Raw genomic sequence first — 24444 nt, 5'->3', positions numbered from 1 at the left:
GAGGCTACCCAAAGTTGAATGAACCTCTCCTCTGTCTGGGTGCCGGGGCCTAAATATATGCCAATGGACTGTTCCAATGTTGGGTGATGTGAAGCCTGATTCTCTGCTATGACATGCAGACTGATTCTCTGCTGACATGAAGCCAGATCCTCTGTTACGGGACCTCTCTCCTCTGCCTGTGTGCTGGGCCTAAATTTATGAAAATGGACTCTTACAGTGGTGGGTGACGTGAAGCCTGATTCTCTGCTATGATATGAAGACTGATTCTCTGCTGACATGAAGCCAGATTGTCTGTTACGGGACCTCTCTCCTCTGCCTGGGTGCTGGGCCTAAATATATGCCAATGGACTGTTGCAGTGGTGGCTGACGTGAAGCCTCATTCTCTGCTATGACATGCAGACTGATTCTCTGCTGACATGAAGCCAGATTGTCTGTTACGGGACCTCTCTCCTCTGCCTGGGTGCTGGGTAGTGTTGAGCGCGAATATTCGAAAAGCAAATTTTTTTCGCGAATATCGCAACTTCGCGATTTCGCGAATATTTCGAATATAGTGCTATATATTCGTAAAAACGAATATTCGTTTTTTGTTTTTTCCCCCCCCCACAAAATTACAGTACACATATAATTGATTGTTTCCCAAAGGTCCAACAGCTCAGATCTTACTCACATTGCCTAGAAAGTGATTGAGGCGCGAATCTTCGTAAGGCGATTTTATTAGCGCACATGCGAATATCGGCACGTCCCAGAACAGAGGCAAAGGGCTTTGCATTCATACATTAGTGAATTGAGTTGCGAATCTTCGTAAGGCGATTTTATTAGCGCACATGCGAATATCGGCACGTCCCAGAACAGAGGCACAGGGCTTTGCATTCATACATTAGTGAATTGAGTTGCGAATCTTCGTAAGGCGATTTTATTAGCGCACATGCGAATATCGGCACGTCCCAGAACAGAGGCAAAGGGCTTTGCATTCATACATTAGTGAATTGAGTTGCGAATCTTCGTAAGGCGATTTTATTAGCGCACATGCGAATATCTACACTTGTCCCAGAACAGAGAGGCAAAGGCCTGTGCATTCATATAGTATAGCACCATATTCGCGAATACGTAGAACTTCGTAAAATTCGATTTACGAATATTCGTATTTTTTATTTTACTTTCCACCTTACAGATTACATTGATCTGTACTCTGTCAACTACTGTCATCACCCCCCACTGTATCTCGATTGATTCCCAAAAGTCTCACATTCCCTAGAAAGTGATTGAGTTGCGAATCTTCGTAAGGCGATTTTATTAGCGCACATGCGAATATCTACACTTGTCCCAGAACAGAGGCAAAGGGCTTTGCATTCATACATTAGTGAATTGAGTTGCGAATCTTCGTAAGGCGATTTTATTAGCGCACATGCGAATATCGGCACGTCCCAGAACAGAGGCAAAGGGCTTTGCATTCATACATTAGTGAATTGAGTTGCGAATCTTCGTAAGGCGATTTTATTAGCGCACATGCGAATATCGGCACGTCCCAGAACAGAGGCAAAGGGCTTTGCATTCATACATTAGTGAATTGAGTTGCGAATCTTCGTAAGGCGATTTTATTAGCGCACATGCGAATATCGGCACGTCCCAGAACAGAGGCAAAGGGCTTTGCATTCATACATTAGTGAATTGAGTTGCGAATCTTCGTAAGGCGATTTTATTAGCGCACATGCGAATATCTACACTTGTCCCAGAACAGAGGCAAAGGGCTTTGCATTCATACATTAGTGATTGAATTGAGCTGCGAATCTTCGTAAGGCGATTTTATTAACGCAAATGCAAATATCTACACTTGTCCCCAGAACAGAGAGGCAAAGGCCTGTGCATTCATATAGTATAGCACCATATTCGCGAATACGTAGAACTTCGTAAAATTCGATTTACGAATATTCGTATTTTTTATTTTACTTTCCACCTTACAGATTACATTGATCTGTACTCTGTCAACTACTGTCATCACCCCCCACTGTATCTCGATTGATTCCCAAAAGTCTCACATTCCCTAGAAAGTGATTGAGTTGCGAATCTTCGTAAGGCGATTTTATTAGCGCACATGCGAATATCTACACTTGTCCCAGAACAGAGGCAAAGGGCTTTGCATTCATACATTAGTGATTGAATTGAGCTGCGAATCTTCGTAAGGCGATTTTATTAACGCAAATGCAAATATCTACACTTGTCCCCAGAACAGAGAGGCAAAGGCCTGTGCATTCATATAGTATAGCACCATATTCGCGAATACGTAGAACTTCGTAAAATTTGATTAACGAAAATTCGTATTTTTTATTTTACTTTCCACCTTACAGATTACATTGATCTGTACTCTGTCAACTACTGTCATCACCCCCCACTGTATCTCGATTGATTCCCAAAAGTCTCACATTCCCTAGAAAGTGATTGAGGTGCGAATCTTCGTAAGGCGATTTTATTAGCGCACATGCGAATATCTACACTTGTCCCAGAACAGAGGCAAAGGGCATTGCATTCATACATTAGTGATTGAATTGAGTTGCGAATCTTCGTAAGGCGATTTCATTAGCGCACATGTGAATTTTGCATAGCATATGTATTATGCGATGCGAAAATTCGAATTATCGCATATGCGAAATAATAACGAATTTGAATAATCGCGAATATTTTACGAATATTCTTTCGAATATTCACAAAATTTCGCGAATTCGAATATGGGACATGCCGCTCAACACTAGTGCTGGGCCTAAATTTATGACAATGGACTGTTGCAGTGGTGGGTGACGTGAAGCCTGATTCTCTGCTATGACATGCAGACTGATTCTCTGCTGACATGAAGCCAGATTGTCTGTTACGGGACCTCTCTCCTCTGCCTGGGTGCTGGGCCTAAATATATGCCAATGGACTGTTGCAGTGGTGGCTGACGTGAAGCCTCATTCTCTGCTATGACATGCAGACTAATTCTCTGCTGACATGAAGACAGATTCTCTGTTACGGGACCTCTCTCCTCTGCCTGGGTGCCGGGGCCTAAATATCTGAGAATGGACTGTTCCAGTGGTGGGTGACGGGAAGCCAGATTCTCTGCTATGGAACCTCTCTCCAATTGATTTTGGTTAATTTTTATTTATTTAATTTTTATTTTTATTCATTTCCCTATCCACATTTGTTTGCAGGGGATTTACCTACATGTTGCTGCCTTTTGCAGCCCTCTAGCTCTTTCCTGGGCTGTTTTACAGCCTTTTTAGTGCCGAAAAGTTCGGGTCCCCATTGACTTCAATGGGGTTCGGGTTCGGGACGAAGTTCGGATCGGGTTCGGATCCCGAACCCGAACATTTCCGGGATGTTCGGCCGAACTTCTCGAACCCGAACATCCAGGTGTTCGCTCAACTCTAATCCTGATGCATCCTGAACGGATTTCTCTCCATTCAGAATGCATTAGGATAAAACTGATCAGGATTCTTCCGGCATAGAGACCCGACGACGGAACTCTATGCCGGAAGAAAAGAACGCAAGTGTGAAAGAGCCCTAAGGCGGATTGCAACTAGCAACTAAGTTGCAGTCCCAAAGTGTCAGCTTTGACATAAAAGTCAACTATAGCCTAAATATATAAGAAGCCACATCAGTGAATTTACTTACCTATGATCAAGTGTGACTGGCACACAGACAATCCAGAAAGACGCCATCATCTGCAGGATTGGTAAAGTAGTGCCCTGCGGCTATGTTTGTTATAATCAAGTCAATATTATTTGCTATTATCAAGCAAACATACAGATAGTTTGTGCCGACCATCAGGCAAATACAACTGATTATAACAACAATATACCTATTAAGATCCAATACTGATTATAAGAACTCTGTGTGAACATATATATATATATATATATATATCTATACAAACCGGATTCCCAAAAAGTTGGGACATTAAACAAATTGTGAATAAAAACTGAATGCAATGATGTGGAGATGGCAAATGTCAATATTTTATTTGTAATAGAACGTAGATGACAGATCAAACGTTTAATCCGAGTAAATGTATCATTTTAAAGGAAAAATACGTTGATTCAAATTTTCACGGTGTCAACAAATCCCCAAAAAGTTGGAACAAGTAGCAATAAGAGGCTGGAAAAAGTAAATTTGAGCATAATGAAGAGCTGGAAGACCAATTAACACTAATTAGGTCAATTGGCAACATGATTGGGTATAAAAAGTGCTTCTCAGAGTGGCAGTGTCTCTCAGAAGCCAAGATGTGTAGAGGATCACCAATTCCCACAATGTTGCGCAGAAAGATAGTGGAGCAATATCAGAAAGGTGTTACCCAGGGAAAAATTGCAAAGACTTTGCATCTATCATCATCAACTGTGCATAACATCATCCGAAGATTCTGAGAATCTGGAACAATCTCTGTGCGTAAGGGTCAAGGCCGTAAAACCATACTGGATGCCCGTGATCTCCGGCCCCTTAAACGACACTGCACCACAAACAGGAATGCTACTGTAAAGGAAATCACAGAATGGGCTCAGGAATACTTCCAGAAACCATTGTCAGTGAACACAATCCACCGTGCCATCCGCCGTTGCCAGCTGAAACTCTATAGTGCAAAGAAGAAACCATTTCTAAGCAAGATCCACAAGCTCAGGCGTTTTCACTGGGCCAGTGATCATTTAAAATGGAGTGTGGCAAAATGGAAGACTGTTCTGTGGTCAGACGAGTCACGATTCGAAGTTCTTTTTGGAAATCTGGGACGCCATGTCATCCGGACCAAAGAGGACAAGGACAACCCAAGTTGTTATCAACGCTCAGTTCAGAAGCCTGCATCTCTGATGGTATGGGGTTGCATGAGTGCGTGTGGCATGGGCAGCTTGCATGTCTGGAAAGGCACCATCAATGCAGAAAAATATATTCAGGTTCTAGAACAACATATGCTCCCATCCAGACGTCATCTCTTTCAGGGAAGACCCTGCATTTTTCAACAAGATAATGCCAGACCACATTCTGCATCAATCACAACATCATGGCTGCGTAGGAGAAGGATCCGGGTACTGAAATGGCCAGTCTGCAGTCCAGATCTTTCACCTATAGAGAACATTTGGCGCATCATAAAGAGGAAGGTGCAACAAAGAAGGCCCAAGACGATTGAACAGTTAGAGGCCTGTATTAGACAAGAATGGGAGAGCATTCCTATTTCTAAACTTGAGAAACTGGTCTCCTCGGTCCCCAGACGTCTGTTGAGTGTTGTAAGAAGAAGGGGAGATGCCACACAGTGGTGAAAATGGCCTTGTCCCAACTTTTTGGGCATTTGTTGACACCATGAAATTCTGATTCAACATATTTTTCCCTTAAAATGGTAAATTTTCTCAGTTTAAACTTTTGTTCCGTGATTTATGTTCTATTCTGAATAAAATATTAGAAGTTGGCACCTCCACATCATTGCATTCAGTTTTTATTCACGATTTGTATAGTGTCCCAACTTTTTTGGAATCTGGTTTGTATATATATATATTATTCTTACTATCGGATTAGAGGACTATTGTCTATTCTATTTCCATTTTTATATTCATTTTTTTTTTTTTTTTTTGTAGTAATTGATTTTATGCATTTGTGTTTTATATTTACAAATATATAAATATACCCATTTATATTTTGTTAAAACATATAGTTATCAGATATCTGAGTGCCCCCCGATTATCTCTATATTCTATTACCAGTACACACACGGTGGGTGTGCCATGGCGTTGTGCACTGTACCATTGGTCCCTATTAAAAAGGTGACATTTTCCAGAGGGTTTTTCTAATTTTATTGTAACTGTTAGGAGGGTAACAGAAAAATTTGATCACATATTCCCTTTAAGTATTTAGCGCAAGCCATGGAATGTATGAATTTGTATTCAATCTGTTAAACAAAGCCTTAAGCATAAAAAGCCATTATTTTATCCACCATGCATGCTATTTATGCTGGTTTAACAAACAGGACAAAGCCCATTGTGCAACAGTACGCGCCATACTTCACATTTTGTCATTGTCCGTGACACACTACAGGTTAAGCAGCTCTGTTGTGTTCCGAGTGGAGTATTCTGTGAGCAGCACTTATAGCCCTACAGCTTTCAATTCTACATTGGCCTCTGTGAACTGGTAATTTATCAAACCTGTCTTTGTAATATTAAACCATTGCATTGCTGGATAGGTGTGGTCCTAATGCTCTAGAGAAACCTTTTCTATGCCTGATGAAAATGCCCTTCTATTTTATAAGGTAATTCTTCTTCTTTCTGCATTTAGATGAGATGGTATGCCAGGAGTAACGCTTTTAATATAATCTTGTCTGGAAAATGACACACAGCTCTATAGAACTAACGTTTTCTATGTTTTACCTTAATCCCTTTAATGCATAATGCCGTATATTATGCATTGTGCACCCGCAATTGTATTGAGTGGGCTGCCGTGGTGAGCTCGCTCCATGTGCTGCAAACCCTGTCATTTAACCCTGTGAGGTAAGGCAGAGGGATGTGGCTCCCTCTGCCTTCCAAACGGAGCACCTGCAATGAAATTGTGGGGTTCCAATCAGTTACCACAACAGCCTGGGCCCTGATGAAGCTTCCCAGGCCTGTCAGTAAACCCTTGCTAAGCTGTGCATGAGTCACAGCTCAGCAGAGAGCCCATCAAAATCCCATTCACCCTAGGAGGACAAGGGGTCAAAGTGAAAAAAGTAAAAAAAAAAAAAAAACAACTCACAAATATTCAAAGTTAAAATCATCCCCTTTCCCAATTTTCCATATTAAAATATATAAACAATAGAAACTAAACGTTTTAGATATCACTGCATCCAAAAAAATGTCTGAACTGATAAAATATTTTTAAAAATTTCCTGTGCGATGCACACCGTAGCTGGAGAAGCTGTCCGATAAACACCATAAAAAATTTTTTAATCTGTGTCCCAAAAAAGCCAGTTTTGTCACCTTACATCACAAAAAGTGCAACACCAAGTGATCAAAAAGGTGTATGTCCCACAAAATGGTACCAATAAAACAGTCACCTCATCCTGCAAAAAATTTGCCCCTACATAAGAAAATTGCAAAAAAAAAATATAGCACTCAGAACATGGAGACATTTAAAAAATTATATTATTGTGTTAAAGTGAAATCAATTAAAAAAGTATACAGATTAGTTTTCGCCGCGTCCGTAACAACCAGCTCTATAAAAATATCACATGACTCAACCCCTCACCCCACATTGCAAAAATTGCAACACCAAGCGATCAAAAAAGGCGTATGCCCCCAAAATAGTACCAATCAAACCGTCCCCTCATCCCACAAAAAATGAGACCATACCTAAGACAATCAGTCAAATAATAAAAAAAGATATGGCTCTCTGACTATGGGGACACTAAAACATAATTTTCTTTTTGTTTCAAAAATGCTATTATTGTGTGAAACTTAAATAAATAAGAAAAAGTATACATATTAAGTATTGCCAAGTCCGTAATGATCTGCTCTATAAAAATGTCACATGACCTAACCCCTCATGTGAATGCTGTAAAAATAAATTAATAAAAACTGCCAAAACAACCAATTTTTTGTAACCTTGCTCCATAAAGTGTAATAATGAAAGATCAAAAAAATCATATGTTCCCAAAAATGGTACCAATAAAAACATCAACTCCTCCTGCAAAAAATTAGCTCCTGCACAAGATGATCGGCAGAAAAATAAATAATAATATGGCGTTCAGAAAATGGAGACACAAAAACATAATTTTTTCAAAAATGCTTTATTATGTAAAACTGAAGCAAACAAAGAAAGTAGACATATTTGATATCATTGCGTCCGTAACAACCTGCTCTATAAAAATAGCACATGATCTACCCTGTCAGATGAGTGTTGTAAAAAAAAAAAAAAAAAAAACGCTGCCAAAACAACAATTTTTTGGTTACCTTGCCTCACAAAAACATAATATATTAAATTAAATTAAAAGTCATATGTACCCCAAAATAGTAACAATAAACCTGGCACCTTATCCCCTTGTTTCCAAAAGGGTACATCAGGGGGGCTTCAAATGGGACATGGCATCTAAAAACCAGTCCAGCAAAATCTGCCTTCCAAAAACCATATGGCGCTCCTTTTCTTCTGCGCCCTGCCGTGTGCCTGTACATCAGTTTACGACCACATGTGTTTCTGTAAACCGCAGAACAACTTTCATCTCCGTTTTCCTTTAATTCTGGTGGAACCAAACCTAAACGGTTAACAAAGTTTGTAATATCAGTTTTGAGTAACTTGAGGGGTGTAGTTTCTACAATGGGGCCATTTATGGGGGCTTTCCACTATGTAAGCCCCACAAAGTGACTTCAGGCCTGAACTAGCCCTTAAAAAGTGGGTTTTGGAAATTTTCTTAAAAATTTTTAAGAATTTCTTCTAAAATTCTAAGCCATCTAACATCCTAAAAAATTAAAGTGACATTTACAAAATGATGCCAACATAAAGTAGACATATGGGGACTGTTAAGTAATAAAATATTTTATGAGATATCATTTTTTCTTTTAAAAGCAAAGAAATAGAAATTTTGAAAATTGCTAATTTTTCAAAATTTTGGGTAAATTTGAGATTTTTTCACAAATAAAGGTGAAATATATTGACTCAAACTTATGATCATCATGAAGTACATTATGGCATGAGTAAACAATCTCAGAATGGCTTGGATAAATAAAAGTGTTCCAAAGTTATTACCACATAAAGTGACACATGTCAGATTTGCAAAAAAATGGCCTGGTCAGGAGTGTGAAAACTGTAGAAGGGGTTAAAGGGGTTGTTTGGCAGCAAATTATTTTTCCCAGATGCCCACAGCCTACCATCCCTAGGAAAGAATCATACTTACCTGCTCCCTGCTTTTACGTTCCAGCACTCTGTCACCTGAGGGTCCATCTTACAGTCCGCAATTGTTTACTTTCTCCCCTGCATTGTCACTTGCTCTGCTGCAGCCAATGACTTACTTTAGCAGTGACAAGTCCACAAGAGACACGTCACTGCTGAAGCCAGTGGTTGGCTTCAGTAGAGCAAGTGATAATGCAGAGGAGGAAGTAAACATTTGTGGACTGTAAGATGGACATGTGGGAATGGAGTAGCAGGTTGTAGGTATGTACGGGTAAGGAGTATATGATTCTTTCCCAAGGAGAGGCATGCTGCGGGCATCTGGGAATTTTTTTTTTTTGCCAGATAACCCCTTTAAAGCACTCCCACAATTTTTTTTATTGCCTGTCCATTAGATAGTTACATAATGTAAGTTGTATTGAAGGCAATTCTAATGGTGGCTGTAGTTCTGTAGTTTGTTGCCAACGCTGACACTGAGTGTTATGTGTGGACAGGATGTCTGTAGACTCAAGTTATATAGAGAAGCCAATTCGTTGCCCTTTATAGTTGCACTGTGTTTATAATTAGTGTGTTTTAAAGGCTATGGACACTTTTGGGGCATGTTTGCATTTTACTCATTTTGGGCTAAAAATCATTTTTCAATTGGTCTTTATTAAAAATGCTCAGCCGTTGTTGAGATACAAGGGTTAAAAATTAGTCTGTCACAGTTTGTTTTCTTTTAACCCCTTAATCTGATGGCTCATGTGTAGCTCTCATCTCTGATCTCCTGACCTCATAAACACTCATTATAGCTCAATTGTTATCAAACTGATAAGAATAAGGCTTAAATAAGTGTTTTATGAGGTCAGGATATAAGAGCTACACATGAGCCATCAGATGACAGGATTCAAAGAAAACAAACTGTGACAGCTTGCAAACAGACTGATTTTTAACCCTTTAATCTCAGAAATGGATGAGCATTTTTTATAGAAACCAATTGAAAAAAATGGTTTGCAGCCAAAATGAGTAAAAATGCAATCATAAAAAATACCTCCAAAGGGGTACATTGCATTTATGTTTTATTGTATTAAACACGTTTAGTTACATGGTTCATCTGTGGGAACCAGTTATTGCACCCATGCACCGCAACAGAAGCGCTTTTTCAAATACGGTTTTGACCGTAACTGCTGTGTTTGATTGAATATACCCAAGTGGTGGTAGATGGAGGTTACATTTAACGTGGACCTGTATGCAACCCTATGAATTCTTCTATGCTTCTTTGTGTTATACAGGTGTGAGAAATGTTATCTTTGTAAATTACTGGTGCCACTGAAAGACTATCAGGCCCATGTGGACAACTGTTTGCAGACTGCTATGCTAGAAACCCAGGGGAGCCAGAGACTCCGAAGCGTCAAGGTAAGTTTGTTAATTTCTCCACAGCCAATTGCAATACAGTCATGCAGAGGAAAGAGGAGTAGAGATATGTGGCCAAGCGTTCACCGACCATAGGTACCATGATCGCATCAAGTATATTCCCAAAAAGAAACCAAAGAATGAATATGTGGCTGGAATGCATTCGGAAATGCCTGCCTTGCATTATGCAAACACGTGATAAAAACTGGCGCAATTATATCAACCAGCACGGGACAATCCTTTATTAACTGTGCATACACACACATTATATACTCTATACAATGCCAATTGTGTGCAATGCAGTATGTAGAGAGTACGGTGCGACAATTAGGGAAGAGAATAGGAGAGTATATATGGGATATCCTAAATCCAGGAACCCGAAATGTTTCTGCTGCTTCTCAACCTTTTATACAGTTTCATGCTGGTAGTATAGAAACACTGAAAGTAGTAGGAGTGGAGAAAGTGGAATATGGATTGGGAACATAAGGTCCATAACAGAGAGGGATATTGGATTTGGAAATTAAATACAAGATCCCCTTGATGGTATTTCTCTACTTGCAGACCTTATGTACCTTTACGAGTTATGTTACGTCATGTTACACTATGATTGGAGTGAAGAAAGTTTTTTTCTTATATTGAGTCCTGATTAGACTGTTTGCAGTTAGATATTAGTGTCATGAATAAAGACAAGACGTTTTAACACGAGTGCCCAATAATTATTCCAGGATTCAGTTATTTGCAGATGGCAGCACTGCATTGTAATATATTTTAAGGGGTTGTCTCACTTCAGCAAATGGCATTTATCATGTAGAGAAAGTTATTACAAGGCTCTTACTAATGTATTGTTATTATCCATATTGCTTCCTCTGCTCGTTTCCATGGTTACGACCACCCTGCAATCCAGCAGCGCAGGTCGTGCTTGCACACTATAGGAAAAAGCACCAGCGTATGGGCACTCCCATAGTCCCAGACACCAGAGAGGCCGACACTTTTTCCTATAGTGTGTAAGCACGGCTACCATTGAGGGATTGCAGGGTGGTCGTGACTATGGAAAAACGAGCACTGTATTCAAATCCCCCACCTTTCCCCATAATTAATATAAAAAATAAAGATCATATTCATCACTGCATTCCTAAACACCTGCGCTATTAAATTGCAAATGTATTTATCCCCTACGATAAAAAGTGGTCAAAAAGTCATACACACTCCAAAATGGTATCAATAAAAACGACACATTGCGCCACAACAAATACGTTATTTTTTTTTTTTTTTTTTTTTTTCAGTATTAAAAATGAGAACAACTATATAAATGTGGTTTCAGTGTAATCATACTGACCCACAGAATGAAGGGAACAGATCACTTTTACCGCTTAGGGAATCTGTAAAAAACTGAAACCCATAAAACTGGTGCTTTTTTTTTTTTTTTTTTCTAATTCCATCCTATTTGGAATCTCCCACTACATCATATGCAATATAAATTGATGCCATTAGAAAGTGCAACTTGTCCCACAAAAATCAAGCCCTGATGTGTGTGTAAACTGAAAAGTAATAAAGTTATGGCTCTGGGAATGCAGGGGGTAAAAAACGAAATGGAAAATCGCTGTGCCAGGAAAGTGTTAAAGTGTGTGCCCAGTTGTATGGAAAAACTATTATGTTCTAGGAATGTCTGCAATTATCATTTTCTAAATAACTTCCATTGCTGATTTTGCTTTGAAATAACTGCAGTGGCTTGCCACGATCTGTACTTTGTGCTGCCCCTGTCTGTGCACTAGGAGATCGAGCGTCCTGCTGGTTCCTGTATTGGACATGGGAGCCTAGGAGGGAGAGCAGGACTCTTTTTCTCATAGTAACTAGACAGAGGACTGCAATTGGCCAGTTATGCTTCTTAGTTTAACTAAAAAAAGGATTTCTGTGCACATTCCTGAACTATTATCATTTTTCTAAATGATTGGACGCACAAGCTGAGGTGCAGCAGGGCTTCATGCAGTGCACTACTACTCTGTCAGTGGGAACATGTAGCCTCTCTGTGGAGGAAAAACTGTTTGGTCTGTGAGCGGGTTCATTGTACACAAAATAATATGCACTTATTTGATGCACAGGTATTTTCACATTTCCTATGAACATACAGTAGATCAGATGTTCTATGTTTTATGAAAATGAACCATTCAAAAGCAAACAGGAAGTGTGTGAAGATAACGTCCTTAACACGTTGGATGGTTTTCTCGTCACGTACTGGGATTGACTCAGTTCCATTGTTTTTTGTGGAGAATTGTTTCATTAGTAATATTGTTCTGTATAGTTTACCCTGTAAACAAGTGTTCTCTCTGTCTGCCTGCTAGATTCTGACACCTGTCTGTCCTTTATTTTCGGCAGGAATATCCAGAGCGTAATTGCAGGCTCCTGAGCATGCTGGAGCATTCAGAATCCTCCCTGGCAGGTATGACATGTAACAGACAAGTAGCATAACAGTGTGTAAAATAGGTTATACAGTATGTCTGTATTAATCCACAGCCTGCAGAGTTGTCTGTTTAGCAGGTGAATTAAGTATTTAGGCTGCTACCCTGCAGATTTTTAAGAACTGTCAGACAACCACTTTACATCTCAGACATGGATGGTATATCGCTAGCATATGCCATCAGTGTCAGATAGGTGCAGAAACCTCTGGCCCAGTCTTATCTCCAGAAAGGGGCCCCTGAAGTGAAGAAGAGCACAGCGCGCATGTGTTGCATATTCTCTATTCACCGCTATGGCATTTCTGAAAATAGCCAAGCAAGCATGTTTAGCTATTTTCAGAAGTCCTATAGCGGTGAATGGAAAGCGCATAATGCATGCATGGCCACCTCTCCATTCACTAGTCAGAAATAGATGGTGGCCACACTTGCATGGTGCACTCTCCTTGACTTCTGAGGATAGGAGTGGGTTCCAGACATTGATGGCATATCCTAGTGATATTCCATCAATTTCTGAGATGGGAATACCCCTTTAATGCTCTGTGCACACTTTCTTAGAGCCCTACATTTAATATATACACTAGGAGGTGTTTTTGGCCTATATGTCAAGCATATCTATAGGTATCCTTAAGTCACCAGATGGAGGTCTAAAGAATATCCTTTCGGTCTTCCTCAGGTATGTATTGACTTTCCTACACAGAGAGCCAGGGCATAAAAATGTATATGGTGCAGCATTAGATGATGTATTCATCTGGAAATCTTCCTGAAGTATACAGCTGATGAAAGACCTGTCTATAGGGTTAAAATAAGGGTATGACTCCGGGCACCCCCATCGGTCTGCTGTTAGCGGAAGGAAGTAAACAGTGGCTGTTCTGGGGTACTGCATTCACTTGAATAGGAGCATTAGCGGTACCCATGAATGGCCACTACACCATCTACAGAGCTGTAGCGTTGCTGCTCTATACACTGTTTACTTATGGAACCACACTTGCCAGTAACAGCTGATCAGAGGAGGTCCCAGTTGTCGAACCCCTCCCTCACCCTCCTCTCCCCATCTGCCTGAAATTAGGTAATAAATATCTTAGTCATGGAAAATCCCTTTAAGCTTGCCATGGACATCATATTTCTCTAAGGATCTCATTAGCAGGGGGAAAACGCTTCCGTTTTGTCCCCATTCATTGTCAATGGAGACAAAACTGAACTTAACGAAACAGAGTGCACCAGAGTGCATTCTGTTTCGTTTGGTTGCGTCCCCATTGTGGACAGAATAATGCTGCAAGCAGTGTTTTTCTGTCCGCGATGTGGTGCAGAGCAAGATGGATCTGTCATGACTCACGACGTCAGTCAATGGGGACGGAGCCCTGTTCTCTGACACAATAGAAAACTGATCCGTCCCCCATTGACTTTCAATAGTGTTCATGACGGATCTGTCTAGGCTATGTTAAAGATAATACAACCGGATCCGTTCATAACGGATGCAGACTGTTGTATTAACACAACAGAAGTGTTTTTGCTGATCCATGACGGACCCAGCAAAAACACTGGTGTGAAAGTAGCCTTAGTCAATTATGTTCCCCATCAGTCCCTGTCTATCAACTTCTGTATTGATGGGGTCACATATACTGCTTCAATCAATGACTGGCCTCATAGGTGACATGTCCCACAAGCCCCATGTCACATACTGCTTGGAGACACATCAACACTGAGGCTCGTCATTGGCTGCAGCGGTTACTGTTAGCCCCATAGTCCAGAAGTTGACAGATGGGGACTGAGAGGCCTTTATTCAATGGGTCAATTTCCTTTCTACCATACAGTTTCACAAGGCAGCTTTTTTCCATGATTCACTGGTAGAACTTCTATCATAGAAGGTTAGCTGAAGAGGAGATCAAGAAGTACCTCCTCTGTGTTGTACATTTAAAGGGCTTCTCCGGGACTTTTATATTGATGGCCTATCTTCATAGATCCCCAATATCAGATCAGCATCGGCCCATCTCCTGTTACCCCACCGATCAGCTGTTCTGCACTAGCTCTGCTCCAGAACTGCACAGCAGTGAACAGAGTTGGTTACTGCCATGTCACATTCAAGTGAATGGAGCAACACTGGAGGAATCGGCTCCGTCCACCACACAGTGTATTGCGCTTTGTACATCCAGTCCCTGTTTCTGGAGCTACACCTGATCAGTGGGGGTGCTGGTAGAGGGACGCTTGCAGACTTGATATTGCAGACCTATCTTAAGGATGGGCCATTCATTTCAGTCCTGGAGAACCCTTTTAAGCCCCTGTTTTTGGTCACATGATATAAAGTGGCAAAAGTGGGTGCAGTTAGACACACAAAAAGAATTCTTTGCATTCCAGCTGAACACAACGTGCATTAAACTCCATACTGGACAATATGATCTTTGTGTAACATGAGCATATAACCTTAGCCTTAAATGGGTCGTGCCAAGTTTATAAGCTATCTCCTATCTGAACGCTGGGGGTCCTGACACCCACGGATCCCTAGAACAGCTATCTCCAGCACTCCCATAGAGAATGAATGGGACGGCATAACCTATTGCTCCATTAGAACAATAGAATGAGACCCCCTGTGGTACTAAAAACTGACTGATGGAAATTTGCGCTATTGGTCAAAACGCATAGGAAACGTTCAGACGTAACAGTTTTCACTGCAGATTCTGCACCTCACAAAGGTACAGCACGATGGAAATGAGAGGGGATTTATAAAAAAAATATTCACCCCTGATGAAAATTGCTGTGCTGATTTGAGGGCATGCTGTGGATTTGCTAATTTTAAGCATGCCCTATATATATCACGGGTTTTTGTTGCAGATTTCACACTTCAGTGGTTAATTTTGTGAGCAGGTAATGTAAAAAGCTAACACTTACAAGCCTTTCTTTTATTTTTATATTTTAAGTTGATTAGAATTCAAGATTGAAGCCCAAGAAACAAGACTTTTACAGTGCCATGGATATAATTTTAAATAGCAGATTTACGAAATTTTTCAAAGAGTGATGAAAACCATACACGAAATCCACTAGGGAAATGTTCGACATCACAATCAAAACATAACTTGGCATGCAGAGAATTGTAAAGGATATTTATGAGACTCCCTATGAGACTTTTAGTTTTGTCGCTCATTTTACAGAAAGCCACGCGTTGCCACTGAGTACTACTTGTCTTGTGTTGATTTTGTAGACCCTTGACCACGAGCATGTAGTAGAGAATCGCTCATTACTAGCTATTTCCCCCTGTGGATACCTTCTTAATGAAAATAATTTTTACAGACTTTTCTTCCCTTCTATTGAGTACAAACAGGGATATAGAAAAAACAGCCTTTGTTGGAAAAGTGTGTAGAATTTCTTGTAGTTTCCTGCCACTGTGTATTAAAGGAGCTGTCTGGCCTTCAGATATTGAGAACCTATCCTCAGAATAGATCACCAGTATCAGATGGTTGTGGGTCCGACTCCCGACACCCGCGCCGATCAGCTGTTTGAAGGGGCTACAGTGCATGATGCCGAGCTTGTGGTGGTGCAGTGGAATTACAACTTCCTCTCCCATTCATTTGAATAGGACAAACATCAGTAATTACACTGCACCCCCTTCAAACACAATTGGGGGTGGGGGTGAAGTCAAACTCCTTTTGAACTGATACTGAAGACCTATCCTGAAGATGGTAGTCTGGACAATCCCTTAAATAGCCATGACATGAACGAATGTGGTTAAATCTACCCCTGCATGACCAAGTGACTACTTTGTCACATGGGTAAATTTGTCATATGACATTAATGGAGTTATAAATGTAAATATGTTTTATCCTATGTCAGTCCTAGAGCACTTGTCAGGTCCCCAATCCTCCTCCTGTCTAAGCTAGTTGATTCAGGAATTTCATGTAAAAAGCTGTGTAAATGACCTACCTCAGCCAGTGGCTGGCTGTGTGGGCAGTCCAAGCCACTTCCTGTGTGTTGAGCCCGGGACCAGGAAGTGGTGAGTAGCGGGAGATGGCAGTGGGTCGGTGAGATAATTAATGATTATTTTAAATTCTCCCCATAAAAAATATTTTTTTTTGCATATCTTAGTAACTGAGTAAAAAAATAAAATAAAAATAAAAACACCTTAGGAAACATCCAGGTAACATGGCAGTCTGCATTCTGCCTGTAGACTAACACAGACTAAAAAGGGAGACACTACTTCATTACATTATAGTAGGTATAAGCGCTAAAGTGCTTTTTGACACGGCATCTCATTTTCAAGAAAGTCTGATAATCTAGCAGTTTCTTCAAGCACTGAACTGAGAGAATCTGGGATGTCGCAGACGAAAAGCAGCAATAAATAACCTACAAAAACCTCTCTCTATAGGCAAGATAATTATACTTAACCCAAACCCAGCACGTACAAATAAATAACTTTTTATAATGTATTATTCATTTGGTAATATTTCCAATTCACTATTAGGCATGAGTCACTTAATTGAGGAACGTACTCATTCCACATTTTGTGGATTCTGGTTTTCTGACTACATCCCTCTTGTTGAATCACAACACTTTTTACGTATTAATTGTTGTATTTTGTAATATTAGGTTTTGCACTATTCTGCACATTAGCAGTTATTGTGGGGGAGGTGCATATCGATTTTCCTATAATTGGTGTTCAATTTTAATCAATTTTTGTGAATTTGTACACTTTTTATATATGAGTAATTACATTCATTGTAGGTACTGGGGTAGGGGGCTACAGTATCCACTGAGGCGGGTCCTCCCATTGTGCCACCAATTATGTTTTTATATTGCCCTTTTTGAGATGAATACTCTGAACTACAACAAATGTTTTTTTTTACTTAATGATTTCATTAGTTTAGGTATTTATAAATTGGTGTATCCACATTATACATGTAGGTCCATATTATTAGTGAGCGTAGTCAACATGTAACTATTTCATGGTTTCGGTGAATATTGTGGTTTTATCAATCAGTATATGACTAATACAGGCCCCTAAATCTTATATATTTTACTGTGGGCTAATACTTAGAAGTTCATGGCATCTGTTGTCTTTATGTCCATGCAGCACCCTTTTCCCTTTAAGATCTTGGTCACAGGTGTGCGCTAGGGCGCGATCCAAGGCATGCGCTGTGCGACCTCAGCTGGGACGTGCTTCATCACATGTTATTGCGCTGCGTATCCTTGCGTGGCGTGGTGACGTGGAAGCACCGAACGAGGAGGCCGCACATCATGGCGGATTCGCAGCAATATCAGCGCACAACATTCAATGACATTATCCTGTTCTCCCATTACATATACCCCCATTTTATCACTGACATTGCCTCCTGACAAAGCTTTGAGGAGCGAAACGCGCATGCAGGTGTCAGATGATTGAGTCATCCTAGCAGCGACTTATGTTAGATACTATTTATGTGATTATAGCTGAGAAGATATTCTTAAACCAAGGCTTCGGAGTCTATGTGGGGTGATTTATTTGTTGAATTGCACTCTCTGCGCCATTGTTCAGTTACAATTATGTACTGGAGATTGTGATGGATTAAGGAGGTGTGACACTGAGGCTGCAAAACAACATTTGATATCACTTGTGTACTATATCTATGGCACTGCATTAGGGTCTGGGACCTCCTATAGACGATTGGTCATCAATTTATTTAATACCTACCAGTTGTGCATCTTTGGCGCTATAGATAGCAGTAGCAGTATCGGGGGGTTTTGTAGGATATACTCCAACATTGATTCTTGAGGCGACTTACCTTGCTAAGGGGCGTCTCAGTCATATTTTGTCTGTATCTAGTTTAACATGATGTCTATCTCTGCCAAATTGTCTTATCATGTATACTTGTAATTCATTTAATAAGGATTGTTTTTATATACTTAGATATATTAGTACTCCATAGCAATAATTCTGAGTATAATAGTAGAATATTGTATAGTAGCATTTCGAGTCTTCCTTAGAGCTTCTATGTGCATTTCTAGGGCTAATTGATATTGCAGAACACTTAATAAACCAGCACCTATGGCGTCCCATTAGCATAGAAGAAAAGAGTCTTTTTCCGAAGTGGTGAGAAAAGGGGGTGTAATGGTGAAGCTGGTGGGCGGGCCGAGAGGCCCATCTCATTTTGATTTTCAACGCCAGTTTTTGGCATGGAAAATGGCGTACATCTACGCCAGCAAGGTTGTAGATTTAAGTCTGTCACATGGCTTACTGGAGGAAGCGCCAAACGCCTAGGCGCCTGTGCTTCTACATAACTTTGCTTCCACCAGCAGCACAGAGGGACTTAAGTTTTTCTTAATAAATGTCCCCCTTTGTATGTACTTGATTTGGTGTATGTCCCCTATACGACGTTGGTAAACTTCTTGCTTTTGTTTTTTATTACAGAAACAAACGGTAATGCTCCAGAACCCTCCCACCTGAGGTAAGTCCTATCACAATTGATCCTGCATTCAAATAGTCATTATGGTTTCTGTGCTATGGTTGAATTGTAGCATGTAAATGGTTTCTTTACTACTAAGAAATTCTGTAGCTATCGCCCTTAGTTCATATACTGTGTTAAAAACATGCTTATCGTACACATTAAAGCCAGCACATTCTTTCTCCCCAACCTAGGTTTACCCCCCTTCTGGGGTTCTTCTAGTTGCAGACTTTAATGTGTATGATAATGTAATATTTGTAACACTTTTTTAAGAGAATACTTGCCTGGTCCCTGGCGCCTGTATCCTTCTGGATCCCTCCACGGCCGTCACTGCATCTCCCCATTGTGCAGATCACAACACCCCTCGATAGGGAGAGCAGGTCAGCGGCACAGCCTACTATTGGTTGTACCCTTCCATCAATGGATGTTGTGATCTGCACAACGGGGAGATGCAGCGACGGCCGTGGTGGAATCCAGAAGGACACAGGCATCAGGGACAGGGGTGTATCTATCACAAGGCAAACAAGGCATTTGCCTAGGGAGGCACTTGCCAATGGGGCGGCAAAATGCCTTGTTTGCTTAGTGATAGTTACACAATATGCTAAATATTTGTATGGCTCCTTGTCCGATCCGATCCTTCACTATACGAGCGGTATCGCAGACGCCGCATAGTGAAGGAATTGAAAGACTTACTTCCTCCTCCTCCTGACTTCCTCCCGACCTCCCCTGCCTTTTGCGTCCACGCGTTGCCGTCCAAGTGCAGAATGGATCCTGCACACGGTCACCGTGAACACTGAGGCCAGGCCCCGGCCACCAATGCACTGATCCCTGAGCCTGCTGTCTTCAAAAACTGTAAGTACTTAAATTACAGTAATTCACAAAAAATCTATTACTTAGTTGTTTTATGGGGTAAGGGGGTTGGGACCCGTTGAGTGGTTAGAGGGGGGAGAAGGGGTGGGTCAAATTTACATTAGGGGGGTGCCCGAGTTTAGTCTCGCCTAGGGCAGCATAAAACCAAGATACACCACTGATCAGGGACCAGGTAAGTATTCTCTGTATGAGGGGCCCAGGCATTGTGGGTGAATGTTCCAGGTTTGGATAACCTCTGCACTACAAACATCTACCACATTGCAAAATCTAAAAGCCGTCAGGGAGCGCTTTTTCTTATGTGAGAGCACCACCTACTGGCTGTAAAATTAACTGTCAGCCTGCAGGCTGTGAACTAACCCCTTTCTGCCTTGACTGTGGCAGGAAGGGGTTAATTCACGTAAAAAATAAGTAAGTTTAAAATAACATTAATAAATGTAAAAAAAATATAAAAAAGTAATACAGAAAATAAAAAAATAGTTATAGCAATAGTTACTAGTATTCACAATAGTATAGCAGACTATGCACACGCGCATACAAATATCCTGCCCCTTTTTAAAAATAAAATAAAAAAATATGTATTTTATATATATATTGATAGATGGATATATTGATTAGTTTTAGCAATAGTATGTAAGTGTAAGCTGTGTGTGTAAAATATACAAGCATACACTAATTTTTTATTTTTAAAATCTAGATATTTATTTTAGCAGGGGTGTTTTTTCTGCATAAAATATACAAACAAATGCATATTTTTTTCATTTATAAAAATATATATATATAAAAAAAAATGTCCAAAATCACAAGATGAATACCTTAGGGCGGCTCTTTGCCGCTTCAAGTGCGGCTCTTGCAGTAGAGATGGGAATCAGCTACGCAGCCTAATAGAGAACATGGCATGTGCCGCTCTCAGCACCTACCATGTTCTCTTCACTAGCACAGTAGAGAAGAAGGGAGTCTCTCCCTCTTTGCTGTGACACGGCTGCCACTGATGGGTAGATAGCAGGGGGGAGAAGGGGAGCAGTAATAAGTATCGGAGACAGCAGGTGTTGGCGGCGTTATCACATACCTGGCACCCGTCCTCAATAACAGGGCATGCGCGATCCGCGGAGAGGCCGGGTATGTGATACCGCTGCCGGTACCCGCTGCCTCCTATACGTGAATTAATGTGTTAATTACATTCATTGGTGGCGCAGTGCCCCCCCCAGTATTATAAATTCTAACCATTGGGGCTGCAGCCCCCCCCCCCCAATTATTAGCATCATTGGTGGCAGTGGCCACAGGGTCCCCTCCCCCCTCTTCATTGGTAGCAGTTCCGATCAGAGCCCTGGCTGCCATTGTACGGGGAGAGTGAGAAGTCCTATTCACCCTGATAGAGCTCTATCAGGGTGAATAGGACAAGGGATGAAATATCCCAGGTTCTAGCCCCTAAGGGGGCTAATAGTAAATATAAAAATAAATAAAAGTTTTAAAAAAAAAAGACACAATTCTAAAAGTTTAAATCTCTCCCTTTCCCAATTTTACATATAAAATTTACAAACAATAAAAAATAAACATATTACATATCGCCATGCCCGAATAAGTGTGAACTATTAAAATATCAAAAAATTTCCTATGCGGTGAACGCCGTAACAAAAAAAAAAAATCACAACTGCGCGATGTATAGCTTGTGGCTCCTGCTAGTCATAATTATTTTTTTTTTTTTGGGCTCTTTGTGTCGTAAGGTTGGCCACCCCTGCCTTAGGGGAACAACATATAAAAATCACAAGTTGGCCATTTTCACTAAGGGGTGTTACATTGTATCAAAGTGTTATGTCTTTTGTTTTGTCCCATGGAAAGATAGAATAAAATATTTGCTAAAATATGAGGGTTGTACTCACTTTTGTGAGATACTGTATTTGCAGTTAGATAGGCCGATTGCTAAAACTGAAAAATTGGCCTGTTAAGGAAGGGGGTTAAACTCCGGTAATTTCTGATTGTTATAAGTTGTGTATTGCTGTTTTATGTAGTGCAGGGACATTGTAGGATGTACATATATACTGTATTCAGTCACTGGTGGATGTGCTCAGCCTTCCTTCACTGAGACTGTCATTTCTGGAGAAGGTAGTTTCAGTGATTTGCATAATGAAAAGGTGCAACCATGTTGAACTCTCAGAAAATCTGATCTAAGCCTGCTATGAGCAGGTGTAGATTTGCACCAAAAATGTGTTACTTCTTGAATTCAATGAATTCATTAAATGTTTCCTTGGAGACCACATTCATTATTTGGTCACCTTTTCAAAGTTCCAGAGAAAAGTTGCAAATTTTAATATTAGTATTCTAATATTAATGGTTATATAGCTACATATATTCTAGGAAATGTACTATGTATATGACAATACAGGTATGTGTCATCAAAAGCACAGTGCCTGGTGATGCTGTGCAAGATACAAAGACTTCGGTTAGCCATAGTCTTGCCATATACAAACAAGCCTGTTAGCTGAAGATAAGAAAAGCATAGCGAGCACATTTATTCCGGGTCAGATGTATATGCAATAATTTAAAGGGGTTGTCTCACTTCATCAAATGGCATTTATCATGCTCCCACTGGTGCAAGCCCGACCACCGCCACTGGATTGCAGGGTGGTCATAACCATGGATACGAGCAGTGTATAATTGGATAGAAAAATGAATCAATCTAGTAAAGGAAGCAATATGGACAATCACAATACATTAGTGAGTGCCTTGTATTAACTTTCTCTACATGATGAATGCCATTTGCTGAAGTGAGACAACCGCTTTAAGGGTCTCATTGGGAACAAACCTTTGCTCAAGCAATTGTCAGCGCATTTACACACTCCCACCGGGTGACAGAAGAACAAACGCCTACATAGTAATCATCTCACCCACGTGCCCTTTCCATCGGCAGGTGTACAGTCTCTGCCAGTTGACTTGTTTTATCATTGTTTAGCGCTCTTTATTACCCAACATCGGACCCTGGTATCGGATGTATCCTGGACTCCATGTAGTTCGTGGATAAGTTTGGCAGACACCTTTTTAGATTTGGCTATAACTTTACAATAAAACATACAGATGAAGTATCTGGCATTTTGTATAGAAAAGCTTATTACTTTGCTCGATAGCAATATGAATGGAAAATGTAGCAATATGAATGGAAAATGTGGTCTACTTTGTGATTAGCCTTTGGTAATACTCTCACGGATTCCTTTTTTGGGCGCGAGGGAATGAAGCCTCTTTAGAAAATGTGAAATAGACAATAGCCACATATTTTTCATATATTATACACGTGTCCCAGTTATTCTTTTTATTTTCACATTGTCCAGCCCTCCCAGAGAAGAACATGGCGCCCATTTTAGCTCTGAGCATCTGAACCTCAGCGACTCTCCGATCAGATCTTTTGTAGCCATCTCAGAAGCCACAGATTGCCTTGTTGACTTCAAGAAGCAGTTTAGCCGTCGGCCTGGCAGCAGAGGAGCCGGCCGCCGGGGGAAGAGACGTAGGATGTGACCAGCACTACATGTCAAGTTCATGACCAAATGTTGAAAGTCTGTACAGTCTGTAACCCGTATCTCTGTTTGTTTGTCTGTCTGTAGTTTGTACAGGTAAAGCACAATACGAACTCTGCACAAGAACGTTTCCACAAAAAGAGCTGATGTCTTCATTATTATACTTGCCTGTGTATTTTAGATTGTGCCTGCAGATGTAAATATATAATTTATGATTATATTTTATTTCCTTATGGTCCACAATGAAGGTTATATTTTTTGCTGGAAAGATACCACTTTACATATCAGTCTGGATATAACAGAATAAAGAGTCTTCTTTTCTCCATTGTGTGTGTTTTACTTCTTGCATCAGTTTTATGTCGGTGGTAAGGTTTCTTATCTTTAATACTTATGTATTGCTATTGCATTCTTTTCTGCTACTGGTGCAATTCTGCATGTGAGAATACACCTTCATCCTGCCATAATTATCCTTATGCTCACTCTCACAATACACTTTGGATTCTTCCAGCAAGAGGATGAACCTTATCTCAAGGCTCTACCTGTCTACTTATGTCTTTCACACCTTATCCTTGCCTTTACTGAACATCTGTGGGGTGAAGTGGGACTAGCTGTGCACAGAATTAACCTGCCACTCTCAAATCTGCAAAGCCTGTGTGCCACTTCGCACAACAGATGCATCCACATCCTGAATCCATATGTTGCACTTGGTATAATATGGTATAAAATTTTTAATCATGTTCTGCTTTTTTTTTTTCCTCCATCACCAGCCTCTGCCTGTCCACTCCATAGGGAAGATCTACTGGGTTGAAACTAAACATCAAACATCACTGGGGTAAAAGCCATTAAAGGGATTATCCAAGACCAATAAAGACTTCCCAGGGTGGCTGACCCACAGTGGTAATCATATCGCTGAAGCCTATGATTGGCTGCAGTGGTCACGTGTCTCCATGTCGCCGG

At 40.6% G+C, this 24444-nt stretch overlaps 1 protein-coding gene across 2 annotated transcripts in view; it reads left to right on the top strand.

Annotated features, from left to right (window-relative positions):
* UIMC1 (ubiquitin interaction motif containing 1) overlaps positions 1 to 23802 on the top strand; it is a 143260-nt gene extending 119458 nt beyond the window's left edge. The window contains exons 9-12 of one of the 2 annotated variants that reach the window (XM_044280699.1): positions 10134 to 10257; positions 12628 to 12691; positions 19081 to 19117; positions 23305 to 23802. In XM_044280699.1, the coding sequence (XP_044136634.1) occupies positions 10134 to 10257; positions 12628 to 12691; positions 19081 to 19117; positions 23305 to 23488 (409 nt within the window). In that variant the 3' untranslated portion in view covers positions 23489 to 23802. Of the gene's footprint in view, positions 1 to 10133; positions 10258 to 12627; positions 12692 to 19080; positions 19118 to 23304 lie in introns of those variants that run through there. The other variant, XM_044280700.1, reaches the window with a different exon arrangement.
* The last annotated feature ends 642 nt before the right edge of the window (positions 23803 to 24444 follow it).

The sequence above is a fragment of the Bufo gargarizans genome, chromosome 2, assembly GCF_014858855.1.
Source record: "Bufo gargarizans isolate SCDJY-AF-19 chromosome 2, ASM1485885v1, whole genome shotgun sequence".
Lineage (NCBI taxonomy): Eukaryota > Metazoa > Chordata > Amphibia > Anura > Bufonidae > Bufo > Bufo gargarizans.
The sequence above is the reverse complement of the archived record's forward strand: the minus strand, read 5'-3'. Positions and strand labels throughout refer to the sequence as shown.